Raw genomic sequence first — 16,758 nt, 5'->3', positions numbered from 1 at the left:
GCCCATGTATATACGGTAGGACTGAAGTGATTTTGTAATAATAATGAAAATCTACAAAGTAACTAGTAACTAAAGTTTTTAAACAATAATATTGGAGTAAAAGTACAATATTTGCCTTGATGTAGTAGAAGTAAAAAAATATATAAAATTGAAAGTACTCTAGTAAAGTAAAAAATACCTCAAAATTGTACTGAAGTACTTATTATTATTTACTTTCCACCACTGTATTTTATGTCAGAAAAATAATAGAATATGTTAACCACTGACCTTATTTTCTGCATACATTGAAAACCCTGTGGGTCAAGAGCTCTGGAGATGGAAGCCAAGCTACAAAATACTAACTTCCGTGTTTTAGGATGAATACAAACTGTAACACTGTGATTGTCTCTGTATGCTATAGGTGCAGTGGGTCAGTTGGATGAAGTATGCCAAAAGTGTGATAATCACCCCAGAAATGAATTACTCTGACATCATTGTGCCAACCCCAGACACTGTGAGAATGTCCTTCCTCATGGACATGCTGTTGTCCAATAAGAAACCTGTAAGTACTGAATAATAGTTGAACTGCACTGTATACAAACATTAACTTATTACATTGAAAGGTTTGAGGCTCACACACACCTCTCTCAGATATTCTTCAGATATCACACATAATATTTCACTCCTTTGAAAGGATGCCATGCTAAATTATGATATACTTATTACATGCCCTGGTTGAATGCTTGGTTCTTCTGATTGGTTAATCACGGCATTCTGTGGTATGTTATTTCTCGATAGCAGACTCCTGCTCTGCCTCTATTTATGTTACAATGGAAGCAGAAACTTCTAAGCTAAAAAAGCTTGATATGTTGCTCTGTAACAAGTGGGTAATATACACTACGGGTTTGTTTTATTGCAGAAGCAATACAATTATTTTCAAATCAATAACTTAATTTCTGTTGTTTTGTATTTATTACATATTACTTATTTATTATTTTATTTTGTGGCAAATAATTGATCTCTTTAGTAAGTAGCCATGTAATAAGCAGGGTAATCAAAGCGAACTGGTCATTGTCTGTTCCTTATCCCTTGCATGTCCCTTTTGTGTGTGCCAGGTGTTGTGTATTGGACCAACTGGCACCGGGAAGACCCTAACCATCTCGGATCATCTGCTGAACAACATGCCTGCTGAATACATCTCCCATTTCCTCATGTTCTCAGCTCGCACCTCAGCTAACCAGACTCAAGATTACATCGACAGCAAGCTGAACAAAAGGTGCCGTAAGAATGGTGACGGATCCATCTGAATGAACAGAATCTTACTGTATAACAAAGTTATTTGGACTCAGTCAACAGTACGACAAGGCCAGCCTTGAGGTGTGCATAGTTGAGCTGCGTAGTTTGACCCTCAAATAACACCATGTCAGATATTGAGTTAAAGCGCTACAATAATATGTGAAGTTTCATGGACTTTAGTTGTGATTTGGTTTTGAGTCATTGGACACACACACGCACGCATGCATGCATAGTCGCACGCACACGCACACACACACACACACACACACACACACACACACACACACACACACACACACACACACACACACACACACACACACACACACCGCTTTATAATAGTTTTGCTATGTGGCTCAACTAATGACACACACACACTTGTGTGTTTGTTCCAGGCGTAAGGGTGTGTTTGGGCCTCCAGTGGGGAAGAATTTCATCTTCTTCATTGATGATCTAAACATGCCCATGTTGGAGACCTACGGAGCCCAGCCTCCCATTGAGCTGCTGCGCCAGTGGATGGACCATGGAGGCTGGTATGACAGGAAACACATCGGTGAGAGACCAGCGGAACTTAATTCAAAGATAAACTTAATTCTGTAACGAAGGGGGTAACGCTGCGCCTTAAGCCAAGTTCAGGCTGGCCCGGTGCATCTCAGGAGCAAGACACATAAGGCAAGTGGAATGAAGGCATGTTTCGACGTTACTACATCTACGTCAGGTATTGATGACCTGATAAAGATGCAGTAACATCGAAATGTTCCATCTTTGCACTCTGTTAATAAAGGAAAAAAGACTCCAACTGACCCAGTTGCTCCAGTGCCTTCATTCCACTAACTATTCTGTATTAGACCCAATTTCTTCCTTTTTCTTGCTCCCTCAACCCTTTAAGACCGGGAACGCATCTGTGTCATTTTAGATTTCTTTGGCTATAAAAAAAATAGCAGATATATAGCAGATATGCGCTATGAGCTTGGGGTTTTGAACTTGTTTTATTTTTTTACTTGTAACAGATGAGCTCGCTATGCCTAACGTCCCTGTTCTGGGGAGGTCATAATAGGTGAACATTCAGCTGAATTGGCAAACATTTGTCGAAAATAGCTGATCTACAAGCTCTCAACCCGCCGCGTTGCGACGGGTTTGAGCTTTTATAGATCAGCTATTTTCGACAAAGACATTTGGTGAAGAGGGGAAACAAAGGAGGGTACCAAGTATAGACCCCTGGGGGACTCCAGTCGATGGAGGTCCTATGTAAATGTTCACTTGTTTTACTGGTGCTCCTACAGTAATATTGGCTTTGTGAAACCACCCTATGGACTGTCTCTTCTCCTGCCTCTGTCCTACAGGGACGTTCAAACATGTAGTGGACATCAACTTTGCGTGTGCCATGGGGACCCCCGGGGGAGGCCGAAACCCCATCACTCAGCGCTTCACGCGCCACTTCAACTTGCTGTCCTTCACGGAGATGGACGACGATAGCATGAAGAATATATTCTCCACCATTCTGGGCAGCTGGATGGGTGAGTCAGTGTGGCTTGTGTATTTAATTCCACCCGGGACCTCCTTATGTGGATTTACCTTTTCTTGTTGCACAAAGACCTTATGTCCCTATGTCCCATATACTTGTTACACTGTTGTAGGGAACTGACCCTTTTGAACACTGCATCTGCTGCTACTTTTAATCTCGCCTCATGGCGCATGTTTATGCAGTAGTGGAACAAGTACTACATTTCTTTACTTTAAGTAAAAGTATCAATACTGCAATGTAGAAACACTCTGTTACAAGTAAAAGTCTAGTAATCAAATTTACTTGAGTAAAAGTACAAAGGTATTGGCATACTTAAAGTACCAAAAGTAAAAGTGCTCACTATGCAGAATGTCCCGTTTCACAATGTATCATATGTATGAAATGTTTTAAATTCTTTTGAAAATAGCAGATCAAGATTTTCAAAAAGCCAAAGGGCTGAAGTGGTTAATGTATATGTTTTGTAATAATAATTCAAACAACAAATGATGGAGCGTGCCGTGCGCACACACACACACACACAAGAAATTATGTCACCCACTTCTTTATACCTGCAAACCTGTGATGTGACAATTCATTTTGACTCTATTCTATGCTACTCTAATGTGTGTCTGTTATCAGAGGCTGTGCCAGCCCTCCAGCCACTGAACGAGCCTCTCGTGGACGCCACCATCAGAGTCTACTCGACCATCACCTCCCAGCTCCTCCCAACACCAGCCAAGTCACATTACACCTTCAACCTCAGAGACATCTCCAAGGTCTTCCAGGGGGTTCTCATGGCTGAGGCTGGCATGATAGAGGTAGTTTTAACCAGTGGTGGGAAAAGTACTCAATTGTTTTACTTGAGCAAAAGTATCAATACTGCAATGTAGAAGTAGGCTACTCTGTTAGGGCGCGGTCCCACCGCATTATTTTAACTCTGGGGTGGAATCTGCCAATGCTTTGTCAATGTAAATGCGTGGATTCACGCAAGAGCGCATCTTTCCGCTTGTCGCGCACACCTTGCGTTTATGCGCTCTATGCTGCTTTTCCCCCTTTGTCCAATCGGGTGAGTGGAAGGCAGACCGTCCTAAGACTCAGGAAGCGACATGGTGCTTGCGATAGAGCAAGTGGTTGTAGCTGTTGCATGGGAGGGTCCTGAAAGTGAGTGACAGGTGGGTCACTCCGCTTATTTAGAAGTAGTCCATACCCGGTGGTGAAGTGCGCAGGCGAAAGTAGTTGCAAACCTGGGGTTATTGCCCGTAGACGTACCGTTGCCTCTGAGATGTAGTGGAGTAGAAGTAAAAGTATAGACAATTGGAAATACTCCAGTAAAGTAAAAGTACCTCAAAATTGTACTTAAGTACAATACTTGAGTACATGTACTTAGTTACTTTACACCACTGCCATCCTTTCTGTGATCATTTTTCAGGACGAGCTCCAGCTGCTGCGGCTGTGGTACCATGAGAGCTGCAGGGTGTTCCAGGACCGTCTGGTGAGCGCCGAGGACAGGGGCTGGTTCCACAGGCTCCTGCAGGCCCAGATTCAGGGGTTTGGCTGCAGTTTTGAAGAGGCCGTGCCCCGCCAGCCTGTTCTGTACGGAGATTTCATGATCCCTGGAGCTGACAAGAAAGTCTACACGTTCATAGACGACAGAGAAAAGGTGACGGTTTCGCTCGCAATCTATCCGATGCAGAATAAGAATCTTCTTTCTTTTGTTGAACCACATTAACCCTGGCATCCCTATTTTGGGCATGTCATTAATTAAATACGTCATTATAATCTTCAAAAATTTTCAAATAAACTATTTTTTCCTCCAAAACATTATAAATATTCAAAAAAATAGCAGATCTGCAAGCTCTGCTATTTTTGCCATTTGTTGTATGACAAAGTATTAGCCAGCTGCGTTTTGTTTTATTTTTCTCTGTTCCTCATCAATTAAATGTTTTTGTTGGCAATTCATTCCACAACAGACTGCATGCCTCATTGATTATCATCTCTGTAAAGCAAGCACACGGTTCTAGAAAACGATCCTAATGATAAGCTACAGTAGCTGATTAGAGTCATAATAACGATGCATCTTGGGTTTACAAATGTGCTGTCAGTGACGTCACATTGTATTCTGTAGTTGGCAGTGGTGTAAAGTAACCCAAGTACTGTACTTAAGTACAATTTTGAGGTATTTTTTACTTTAGTGGAGTGTTTCCAATGTTCTGTACTTTTACTTATACTCCCTACATCTCAAAGGCAAAGATTGTACTTTTTACTCCACTACAATTATTTCAAAACTTTAATTACTAGCTACTTTGTAGATTTGGATTATTATTACAAAACAATTAACCACTTCAGCCCTATATACATTTTGGCCATTTGAAAATAGCCGATCTGCTATTTTCAAAATATTTTAATAGATTTTATACATTTCAAAACTGCACAATGAATACTTTCTACTTTTGGTTCTTTAAGAACATTTTGATACCAATACTTTTGTACTTTTACTCAAGTAAAGTTTGAAACCCAGACTTTTAAATGGTAAATGGTGCATTTATATGTGAGTAATTTTTCCACCACCGGTAGTTGGTCAGAGTGATGGAGGAATACATGGAGGACTACAACCAGGTCAGCGACACCAAGATGAAGCTTGTGCTCTTCATGGACGCCATCCAACACGTGTGCCGTATCAGCCGCATCCTGCGCCAGCCCCTGGGCAATGCCCTGCTGCTGGGAGTGGGCGGCAGCGGGCGCCAGTCCCTCACCAAGCTGGCCTCATACATGTGAGACTCCCATACTACATCTGTCCAAACACACACTGCTCTTATGTAAACCTGTGCATTTTTTAGATTTCATTGCATTGTAAAGATAAGACATACCTATATTGTTGCACAAAATTATAGCATTTACCTCTAACATCATGAATTGAATTTTTGTTGTTTCTAACTACTTAAACCTTATATACTTCACTTACTGGGGTCCCCGAAGAGTAAATGGCGATCTATAAGCTCACAACGGGTTGCGTTGTGATGGCTTGTAGATTGGTTATTTTCGCCGCATATTCACCCATCATGCGATGGTTAATGGTTAATGAGGCAATCATCAAAAAGAATATATTTCGGTGCTCACGCGGGGGGTGGGGGGGAGCTCAGGTCGGACATAAAAGTTATGGATTGCAGCATTTGCAGCATTTCATACATTTGCTTAATGCTTTATGAATGATGTTTCTGTGCAGTCTTCACAATGCCACGTACTGTCCTGCCATTCCTGCAGGTCAGAATACGAGTGTTTCCAGATTGAGCTGTCTAAAAGCTATGGCCACTCAGAGTGGAGGGAGGACATCAAGAGTATCATGTTGAAGGCTGGCCTGCGAAACCAGCAGATCACCTTCCTCTTTGTAGACACACAGGTAAAGTCCTAGTCTACCGTCTACTCGTAAAGATGCTCTGAGACCTGTTGTCCAGCCACTGTTTGATCTGTTACGTGTGCTCATCGTTGCTCCAGATCAAGAGTGAGTCTTTCCTGGAGGATGTGAACAGCATCCTGAACTCGGGCGACGTTCCCAACCTGTATGCGTCTGATGAGCAGGAGCGCATCCTGACCGCCATGAAGCCGGTGGTGCAGGACCTGGGCCTGCAGCCCACTAAAGCCAACCTCATGGCTGCTTACATCAGGAGGGTCCGCAGGAACATCCATACCGTGCTCTGCATGAGGTGAGTCCCCCACCCCCCCACATCTCCATCATATTATTATTGGGGCTACAACTATCTTCTTAGCAATTATTCTATTGATTATTTTTCGATTCATCGAATGATACGATTAAATTCGTTCTTTTTATTAACAAATCGACCCCGATTAACAAAAAAAGCCCTATGTTATACTACAACGCTGTCGCACAATAAAAGAAAATAGTCCATCTACAAGCTCACAACGCCCACAACGCTCACAACGACTTTGTAGAACTGCTATTTTCCATATTTTGGGAAAAATCGATTATACAAATGGATTAGTTTGATTAACTGTTGCACCACTACTTATTACCACCCCTGTCATTAATCTCACTCTTCACCTCTCCCTCTCCAGTCCTATAGGAGAGGTGTTCCGCGCGCGGCTCAGACAGTTCCCCTCCCTGGTGACCTGCTGTACCATAGACTGGTTCAGCGCCTGGCCTGAGGAGGCACTGCAGTCTGTGGCTGCGTCCGTCCTCAATGAGCTACCTGGGCTGGAAGCCAGTGCCACAGCCACGAAGGGTCTGGTGAGTGTGTGTGTGTGTGTGTGTGTGTGTGTGTGTGTGTGTGTGCGCGTGCATGCTTGTGCGTGTGTGTCTTGACAAAGCCTTATGCACTAGCTTCCTTTATTTCAATACATTCCTGAAATAAATGCAACCTGTGGAGCAGAATTGCCCTCGGCTGGCTTGTGTTTGTGAAATACGTTTGTAGTGCTTTTTTTCTACAGTATTTCTTTGGCTACGGTATTCAAAAATAGTAGATAAACAAGCTCACGAAATTTGTAGATTAGAATTTGTATTTTAGAAAAATCTTGAAGATTTGTGCAAATCTTTTGATACATACATTTTTTAAAGCGAACATTTCTTACTCAAATCTTTGCTTTTGGGGGTCCCTGAAACCAAATATTTTGAGATGGGGTTCCGTGGCCAAATACATATAATTTTGGGTGTCCTTGACATGAAAAAAATTGAGAATCACTGATATAACAAAAAAGGATTTAGAAGACATTTGTAGAATCGGCCTCAGGTCTTAATGGGCTAAGTGGTTCAACTCAGGAAATGTCTTTTGTGTGACCTCTCTTCTGAACTTGTTCTCCCTACCAGACCTTGATGTGTGTGGAGATCCACCAGATGGTTTCCAGGAAGTGTGAGCAGTATCTGGCCGAGTTGTCTCGTCACAACTACGTCACACCCAAGAGCTACCTGGAGCTGCTCAGCATCTTCTCTGCTCTCATTGGACAGAAGAAGCAGGAGTTACACAGCGCCCGCCAGCGCATGAAGACTGGTCTAGACAAGGTTAGTCGCTGGATAGGAGGAAAACGGATACAGAAATGTCTGTGTGACTGTCCAGGGCTAATCTTGTTAGGCAACACCGATGATATCTGGCCCGGCAAATTATTTAGTTAGAGTTTACAATATGTCTTACATATAGGCTAGTAATGATGCTCAAAGTGGGGTCTGGGGACCCCCAGGGGTCCTTGAAGGGCTTCAAGGGGGTCCCCAGCTAAATTACGGATAGTTTGGAACTAAATTGACCCTAAAAGGTCTGTACTACAAGAATGGACAAAAATGGACACTCTTGTACACTCAGTTATGGGGGTCCATGACCTAAATGTCAAATGTCAAACTGGGGTTCCTTGAATTTAAAAAGTTTGAGAACCCCTGGGCTATAAGTTCCAAATAGAGAACCTCTACCCCCACCTGAAGAATTCCTTTATCCATGTTCAATGAGTGAATAACAGGCAGCTGTTTCATACGGTTCCTCTCCTTATCTAAGAAGAGACCATGAGCTCCTATACTTTGAAAGAGCTTGTTTATCTCCGTTCGAAAGGGAGTCTGTCTGTCTCCAGATGTTCTTTTTGAACTTTTTAATCAACTAAATATCTCCTTTGTACAACATTCAAGGATGAGGCCAGCACAAAATGATTACACCACACATTTCTATCTGCAGATGCAAATCACACATATACTTTTTTGAAATATTTAACTTGTTAAAACTTTTATTTTATGCTTGAAGCCAATGGAGAGGCGAGTAACCCAGGGCTTATTTGGCCCCCTCCTGTTTTCATTCTACACGAAATGTCTTCGCTGAAAATGTCCGATTTATAAGTTGGTAGATCTTCGCCGAATGTTCGTCCCAGAATAGGGATGCTACGGTTCAAGTGAATCAGTAGTACACTTAGTGATCGTGTTGGACAGTGTGACTGTGGTGTCTAATCAGCACTGTATTGTGATCCCGTAGCTCCTTAGCACAGCAGAGGACGTGAGTAAGATGCAAGAGGAGCTGGAGACAATGAGACCCATGCTGGAGGAAGCGGCCAAAGACACCGTGGTCACCATGGAGAAGATCAAAGTAAGACACAGGAAATATGCAGGACGATACACTGTCCTTAGTTAACATCGATGTCTAGAGTCTTCTTCGTCCCCCGATAGAACTGACCCAGCCTTGATGTCCTGTGTCTTTGACGTGGGTCTGTTTTTCCAGGAAGACACCGTGGTGGCAGAGGAGACTCGCACCGCGGTGCAGGCCGAGGAGGCCAAAGCCTCAGAGAAAGCTCGCGTTGCAGCGGCCATCGCCGAGGACGCCCAGAAAGACCTGGACGAGGCTCTGCCGGCCCTGGACGCCGCCCTAGCCAGCCTCAAGTCCCTCAACAAGAACGACATCACTGAGGTCAGAGATTTAGACCACCCCCATGCTTTGTTAACCACTTAAAAACCCTATATACTCCCTCCCAGGGGTCTGTACTTGAGGGCCTTCCTCACAGCTCACAATGTGTCATATTGCGAAGCGTTCTGAGCTTGCAGATCGGCTATTTTCACAGAATGTTTGCCTATTATGATACGCCCAGAATAAGGACGCTAGTGTGGTTAAGAATACGACTTGGCGATCAGTATCAAAGGAGTTGTCACAGACTGTGTGTGTGTGTTTCTTTAGATACGAGCCCTGCAGCGACCTCCCCAAGGGGTGAGGCTGGTTATTGAGGCCGTGTGCATCATGAAAGGCATCAAGCCCAAGAAGGTGCCTGGAGAGAAGCCTGGCACCAAGGTGGATGACTACTGGGAGCCTGGCAAGGGCCTGCTGCAGGATCCTGGCAGGTTTCTGGAGGGCCTGTTCAAGTTCGATAAGGTAGAGGAGCATATAGAGTTATATACTGTTTTCATACAATATCATATATACGCTTACAGTTGTTTCCTTCATGTTGCCACTTTAACAGTTTTCTGAAAACTGAAAACTGAAAAAATCTTGGTTCCTATTTGTTCTGTTGCGGTGTCTGGTTTACCTATGACTATGACAAGCACTTTTTGTTTACAAAAGCACCTTTTGTAAGCTACAGTATATGCTGTGTATATACCGGTAGTGTGTTTGTAATGATCAATAACATTGTACTTAACTCTGCATTTATTTATTTTTTCCTGCAGGATAATATTCCAGATACTGTGATCAGATCAATTCAACCCTACATCGATAATGAGGAGTTCCAGCCGGCATCCATTGCCAAGGTGTCCAAGGCCTGTACCTCCATTTGCCAGTGGGTGCGCGCCATGCATACGTACCACTTCATAGCCAAGGCAGTGGAGCCCAAAAGGGTAAATATTTTCAAATCTGTTGCTGGCTTGTTTATCCTCGCGAGACATATTTGTGTGGTTAACTTAATACCAATGCCGCTGCGTTTGTATACAGCAAGCTCTCCGGGAAGCTCAGGAAGACCTGGCAGTGACCCAGAGCATCGTGGACCAGGCCAAGGCCAAGCTGACGGCGGTGGAGGAGGGCATCGCCACCTTGCAGGCCAAGTACCACGACTGTCTGGCGAAGAGAGACGAGCTGGACAACAAGTGCCAGCTGTGTGAGGGCCGCCTGGTCCGAGCAGACAAGGTCAGATACAACGATAGACGGAAAATGTAATAGATCAGAAGGCTTATTTTATTTGATCATGACCAGCGAAAGGTACACAAGTAGCTCATGGAGAAGTGTGTATTGTTGGCTGTTAAAACTACATATTGATATTTTGTCTAAATCAATTTGTCAAAATCATGCACTATCCACAAATCTGTATTATTGCCTTCCGGACTGCAACCTTTCAAGTGAGCGTTACCTGAAAGCCTTTTTTTCTGTTTCAGTCAGACATGGCAACCAGTTAATCATGAACATGCCAAAAATAAATAAAACATGTAAATGTCTCACAAACATTGAACGTCCCACATGTCACACAAATTTGACCCCCTTTTCCCCCCCCAATTTTTCATTAAGCCAATTTCCCATTCCACCATGTGGGTGTTCCAGTGTGATGATGTGTTGCCTCTTTGTAGCTTATAGGTGGTCTGGCGGATGAGAAGGTGCGTTGGAAGGAGAGCATGCATCATCTGGAGTACATGGTCAATAACCTAGCAGGAGACGTGCTTCTGTCTGCAGGATACATCGCCTACCTTGGACCCTTCACTGTAAGTGGGTTGTGGACGTAACTTTCTATTGATAAGCGAAACATTTTATTGTAACACATCGTAATGTTTTCCACCACCATGCATTAACCATGTAGCCAAATTAACCACTGAAGCCCCATATACATTTAGTGAAAATAGGACATCTACAAGCATACACTGTGAACTGCTGTTTTTGAAAAAAAGTTTTACAGTATTAATCTCAATTTGTGCGACACGTTGTTAGCTTTAAGATCTTTTCTTGTTGGCAAGCGACACCGTCGTGCAATGGAGTATAAATTGGCTCCCAAACTGTGGAACGAACTCCCCATTGCAGTTAGAACTGCAGACTCACTCTCAATCTTCCGCCGTAATCTGAAGACTCACCTCTTCAGACTCCACCTTAGGCCGTAGCACTTGCCCTAGCCTTGACGAACTTGCAGGCTTATGCAAAAGTTAAAATGTCATTTAGATAGCATGTTATGTAGGCAGATGCCAGGCTCACTTGTTGACCTGGCATCCTATAGTTTGTATAGTTTCAATGTACAGAATGAATCATCTTTTTGATATTATACTGTTTAGACTGATGATAGGCTCTTGGTTTACCTATGACCCTAGATTACTATTTCTATGCATTTGATGTATTACCTTGTGTTTACTTTGCTTACTGTAAATTGCTCTGGATTAAGAGCGTGTTCAGGGAGGTTTTGTTCATATGATGCCATGTATTGTGTCTGTGTGTTCAGGGAGGTTTTGTTACTATGATGCCATGTATTGTGTCTGTGTGTTCAGGGAGGTTTTGTTACTATGATGCCATGCATTGTGTCTGTGTGTTCAGGGAGGTTTTGTTATATGATGCCATGCATTGTGTCTGTGTGTTCAGGGAGGTTTTGTTACTATGAAACCATGCATTGTGTCTGTGTGTTCAGGGAGGTTTTGTTACTATGAAACCATGCATTGTGTCTGTGTGTTCAGGGAGGTTTTGTTTGTATGATACCATGCATTGTGTCTGTGTGTTCAGGGAGGTTTTGTTTGTATGATACCATGCATTGTGTCTGTGTGTTCAGGGAGGTTTTGTTTGTATGATACCATGCATTGTGTCTGTGTGTTCAGGGAGGTTTTGTTTGTATGATACCATGCATTGTGTCTGTGTGTTCAGGGAGGTTTTGTTACTATGATGCCATGCATTGTGTCTGTGTGTTCAGGGAGGTTTTGTTACTATGATGCCATGCATTGTGTCTGTGTGTTCAGGGGGAGTACAGAGAGTCGATGGTGGAGGAATGGCTGTGTGGATTCAAACAGCTGAGTGTTCCTCACACGGACCAACCTGACCTGATCAGTACCCTGGGAGACCCGGTGCAGATCCGCTCCTGGCAGGTCCGCAAAGAGCCTTTAATGGGATATACATTTTTTGATTAAATTACATATTGCTGTTGTCGGTCGGAAATATTTTTGTGTTTTTTGGTAAATTAACGCCCTACTTGCTCATACTACTGCGTCACACAAAAGCATCAAAAGTAGCAGATCCACAAGCTCGACGAGCTTGTAGATCTGCTACTTTTGGTATTTTTTTATTTGAATCCTGAAAAAGTTAGATATCTACCTATAAATGCACAGAATGCTTGTGTGTGTCTGTCTGTCTGTCTCATCATGTGTGTTGTATTTTTCAGATAACAGGCTTGCCCAAAGACAGCCTGTCAGTGGAGAATGGTGTGATAACGCAGTACTGTCAGCGCTGGGCTCTGTTCATCGACCCACAGGGACAGGCCAACAAGTGGATCAAAAACATGGTGAAAAGGATCTGACATTAAACATAATGATTGTACACAGACATACTGTATGTACAGTATACACACAGATAAATGTACATGCACAGATATGCATATACACACCTACAGTATGATTTCTATTTAGTTGTTTTTTATCTCACTACTTTCTTTTGTTATTCTTCCTAATTGTTTGTTTATGTTTCAGTGGGGTAATAATATGAAAGTACGGTAGTACATAACAAGACCCCAATATATCCCTTCCCCTCACCTTTAATGGTTGTAATTGAACAGTACATGGCATATCATTATCAGTATTTGCCAAGACATAGTACAGCATCTGCTTGAACTATTACCTGATCTATTAAACCAGAATAAGCACTACATAGGAACATGGATGGAAATGGGATCAGGTGATGGTGGGTATGTTGTTGAAGTTGGCGAGAAGGTGCTTCAAATGATCCTCTGACCGTTGTTTCCTGTTTTCTCCCAGGAGCGTGACAATGGATTGGTCATTATGAGGCTCAGTGACCGTGACCTCCTCCGTAGCCTCGAGAACGCCATTCGTTTCGGTAAACCTTGCTTACTGGAGAACGTGGGAGAAGACTTGGATCCTGCCCTAGAACCCGTCTTACTGAGACAGGTGATTTCGTACACACTCGTCCACACATTGTATATCGATAGTTTCAAGAACGTACAGGCATAACTAGCTCTGGTCCATAGTGTCTAGTTTTCATTAACACTATGTAACTGTAAAGTAGATTTTACACAAAAGGTGGGGGTCCGCGAGTCCAGAGTCTTAACACCGCAGAGAATAGGCATTCAACACCTTAAACCCGTCTTTGTTTCTGTTAGTAGCGAACGTATGTTGTTTATTTTAACTGAAGTGTTGACATGGTGCTCCTGTTCAAATGAGGAAATTGCACGTATAGTCAGTCCCATAGTGTTACGGAGAACTCCTAACGCTATGGACCAGAGCTAGAGCATAACTAGCCCTGTCTGTGACCTCTCCCATCTCGGAGCTACAGCGATGGGAGAGGGCACAGACGGCTCTAAACAAAATGTGTCGCACACAATGATGTACAGTGTGTTGTGGTACTACTCACATAGACATTTAACTCACACTCCATGCACACTTGTATATCCATGATCTCAAGGACGTATCAGCATAACTAGCCCCGTCTGTGACCTCCCCATCATCGCTGTAGCTCCATCGCGGAGCCACAGCGATGGTTGAGTTCACAGACGGAGCTAAACTAAACCTTTAGCGAGCAATGATGTCCAGCAGCACTCACGCTGTCTGCATGTGGTGGTACTCAGACATTCAAGCAGCAGGGTGGCATGGTGCTGAAGCTGGGTGATACCATCGTCCCCTACCACAATGACTTCAAGATGTACATCACCACCAAGCTGCCCAACCCACATTACTCGCCAGAGATCTCCACCAAAGTCACCCTCATCAACTTCACCCTCTCACCCAGGTAACACGCCTGATAACAGGTCTGTGACGTTACATTATTCTGCTCTGCTGTGATGACACCCAATGTTTTTAACACCAATTTCTTGTTAAAGACCTGAAGCCGATTTCTACAAAATGTCTTCTAAATCCCAAGAGTTTTCTGAAAAACCTATGTTTCTATATCAGTGGTGCTCAAACTTTTTCATGTCAAGGACCCCCAAAATGATATGTATTTGGCCACCGACCCCATCTCAAAATATGTTGTTCCAGGGACCCCCAGAAGCAAAGATTTGAGTAAAAATGTATCGCTTTAAAAGAATATAAATATACTAATTTGCACACATTTTCTCGATTTTTCAAAAATAGCAGATCTACAAGCTCGTAGCGCGGCACTCGGTGCCGCGCAACGAGCTTGTAGATCTGCTATTTTTGAATAGCTAAAGTGTAAAATAATGCTTTTTAGCTCAAATGAAAAAGTGGCACAGATGCTTCTTCAGGTCTTAATGGGTTAAATGTGAACGCAAATAAAGAAGTTATGTGTGTGTGTGTGTGTGTGTGTGTGTGTGTGCATGTGCACGTGCGTGCGTGTTACCAGTGGTTTGGAGGACCAGCTTCTGGGCCGGGTGGTGGCTGAGGAGCGTCCAGACCTGGAGGAGGCCAAGAACCAGCTGATCATCAGCAACGCTCAGATGAACCAGGAGCTGAAGGAGATCGAGGACCAGATCCTGTTCCGCCTGAGCTCCTCTGAGGGAAACCCTGTGGACGACGAGGAGCTCATCCGAGTGCTGGCCGCCTCCAAGGTCAAGGCTGGAGAGATCAAGGTCAGACCGTTGTCTTGTGGAACCCGACATCATCCATAAATAACTTAGCTGGGTGTTCATTTGATCAAGGCTCTACAATGGCAGTTCTTAAAGGCTTAATCAGTGATACAAATGTAAATAAATGGGTCCCACCCATTTATTTTTTATTTTTACCACATGTTTTTACTAGAACCTGTCATAGCTTTGTTTACATTGGTGTAAAGCAGACCTAATTTGATTAATACACTCTTTAAGTATGTGAATATAACCATAAATTATACAGTACTATATGTTCAAATCAATCCCAGATTGGGCCTTAAAGGAGCATGCGCAGATAAAAGAAATCATTGGCACAGGACAAAATTGATCTCTTAGAATGAATTAAAATACTAAGATAGCATAATGTAAAGAGCACAATGCCACTATCATCACCGTAGAACTTTGTTAACGTGTGGGGATGTGCTGATTTGGGAATTCTGTACAATTTTAAACTATTTCTGGGCGACAATGCCCCGTCCAGCAGATCTGCATACTCTGTCGATGTGTTGTTGATATGCTAATGTTCCGGTGACACCGGCTGATGTCACCACCAGGCTAAAGTGACGGCGGCAGAGGAGACGGAGAGGGACATCGATGCCACCCGCCTGCAGTACGTGCCCGTGGCCGTGCGCACGCGGATCCTCTTCTTCTGCGTGTCCGACCTGTCCAACGTGGACCCCATGTACCAGTACTCTCTGGAGTGGTTCCTGAGCATCTTCCTGGCTGCCATCTGCAACTCTGAGAGAGCAGGTGAGGTCCCATGACGCCTCGCGTAACTACCAAAGTGTACAAATGCAACCAAGACTCTCATGGGTCCATTTGGTTCCATTTGTACACTCCTGGTGTTCAATTCACACTCAGGGTTTTACTGTGTACACTACACGGTCAGATCGCCGATTTGTTTTTTAATAAAACAAAAACAGATCATTCCTGTCCTTGTATTACCACGGCATCTAAAAAACTGTTTTAATGGTACATATCTATGACTTTCATGTTGCCATATTGATTACCATGTTATTAAAGCAATAAGCAGTGGTTTATAGTGATTTTTAGACCAGTTAAGGGGGTTCTCTGCACAATACGGAGTGCCTAACAACGCTCCTTAGCTGATCTAGAATGACTGTAACCCAAGGCCTCTTGGGGCTTATTGCTTTCATTGTCATGTCCTGTCCTGTCCTGTCCTGTCCTGGCATGACATCTCTCTCACAGACGCCGTGGAACAGAGAACGGTCAACATCAACAGGTTCTTCACCTTCAGCCTCTACAGCAACGTGTGTCGCAGCTTGTTTGAGAAGCACAAGCTCATGTTCTCCTTCCTCCTGGCTGCTCGTATCATGATGAACCAAAACAAGATTGATATGGTGACACACACACACACACACACACACACACACACACACACACACACACACACACACACACACACACACACACACACACACACACCCTTCATGAGAGTTCCTATCACCACGGTTAGAAGTAGATATCCTTGCTTGCTGTACCTCTGCCAACAGAGCTGGATGGGGATGTGTTTTCACCCCATTTAGTTTGTCTTTTTACCTGCTAGCAAAATAACTTTAGATGGGATGGTGTATTTTCATGAACTTTGGTGGGTATGATGAGTAGGCTACCCCAAAAACACTATTAACCTTTGGTTCAAAAAGGTCAAAGGAAGGTCACAGAAGCCATTTTGACATGTAATAGTATGGTAAACAGTTGCTACCAATGATACTAATTAAGGTTGTGTTCCATTCAGTTCAAACAGAGTCAGGGTGCTGCTACTG

The 16,758-nt window shown here is 43.4% G+C and overlaps 1 protein-coding gene across 1 annotated transcript in view; it reads left to right on the top strand.

The window, feature by feature from the left end:
- dnah1 (dynein, axonemal, heavy chain 1) overlaps positions 1 to 16,758 on the top strand; it is a gene marked incomplete at its 5' end in the record, with an annotated part of 49,208 nt that overhangs the window by 24,945 nt on the left and 7,505 nt on the right. Inside the window, 24 exons of the mRNA XM_080414170.1 lie at positions 401 to 541; positions 1,095 to 1,255; positions 1,671 to 1,828; positions 2,619 to 2,792; positions 3,419 to 3,597; positions 4,209 to 4,439; positions 5,354 to 5,550; positions 6,041 to 6,176; positions 6,272 to 6,480; positions 6,851 to 7,022; positions 7,599 to 7,790; positions 8,737 to 8,847; positions 8,980 to 9,165; positions 9,430 to 9,621; positions 9,915 to 10,082; positions 10,177 to 10,368; positions 10,803 to 10,934; positions 12,162 to 12,287; positions 12,581 to 12,700; positions 13,170 to 13,319; positions 13,997 to 14,157; positions 14,731 to 14,956; positions 15,529 to 15,724; positions 16,184 to 16,335. Coding sequence (XP_080270296.1) covers positions 401 to 541; positions 1,095 to 1,255; positions 1,671 to 1,828; positions 2,619 to 2,792; positions 3,419 to 3,597; positions 4,209 to 4,439; positions 5,354 to 5,550; positions 6,041 to 6,176; positions 6,272 to 6,480; positions 6,851 to 7,022; positions 7,599 to 7,790; positions 8,737 to 8,847; positions 8,980 to 9,165; positions 9,430 to 9,621; positions 9,915 to 10,082; positions 10,177 to 10,368; positions 10,803 to 10,934; positions 12,162 to 12,287; positions 12,581 to 12,700; positions 13,170 to 13,319; positions 13,997 to 14,157; positions 14,731 to 14,956; positions 15,529 to 15,724; positions 16,184 to 16,335 — 4,062 coding nt within the window. The remainder of the gene's footprint in view (positions 1 to 400; positions 542 to 1,094; positions 1,256 to 1,670; positions 1,829 to 2,618; positions 2,793 to 3,418; positions 3,598 to 4,208; positions 4,440 to 5,353; positions 5,551 to 6,040; positions 6,177 to 6,271; positions 6,481 to 6,850; positions 7,023 to 7,598; positions 7,791 to 8,736; positions 8,848 to 8,979; positions 9,166 to 9,429; positions 9,622 to 9,914; positions 10,083 to 10,176; positions 10,369 to 10,802; positions 10,935 to 12,161; positions 12,288 to 12,580; positions 12,701 to 13,169; positions 13,320 to 13,996; positions 14,158 to 14,730; positions 14,957 to 15,528; positions 15,725 to 16,183; positions 16,336 to 16,758) is intronic.

Source organism: Gymnoscopelus braueri (assembly GCF_963280865.1).
Source record: "Gymnoscopelus braueri genome assembly, chromosome: 19".
Classification (NCBI taxonomy): domain Eukaryota; kingdom Metazoa; phylum Chordata; class Actinopteri; order Myctophiformes; family Myctophidae; genus Gymnoscopelus; species Gymnoscopelus braueri.
Note: the sequence above shows the minus strand (reverse complement) of the source record. Positions and strands in the feature narration are given on the sequence as shown.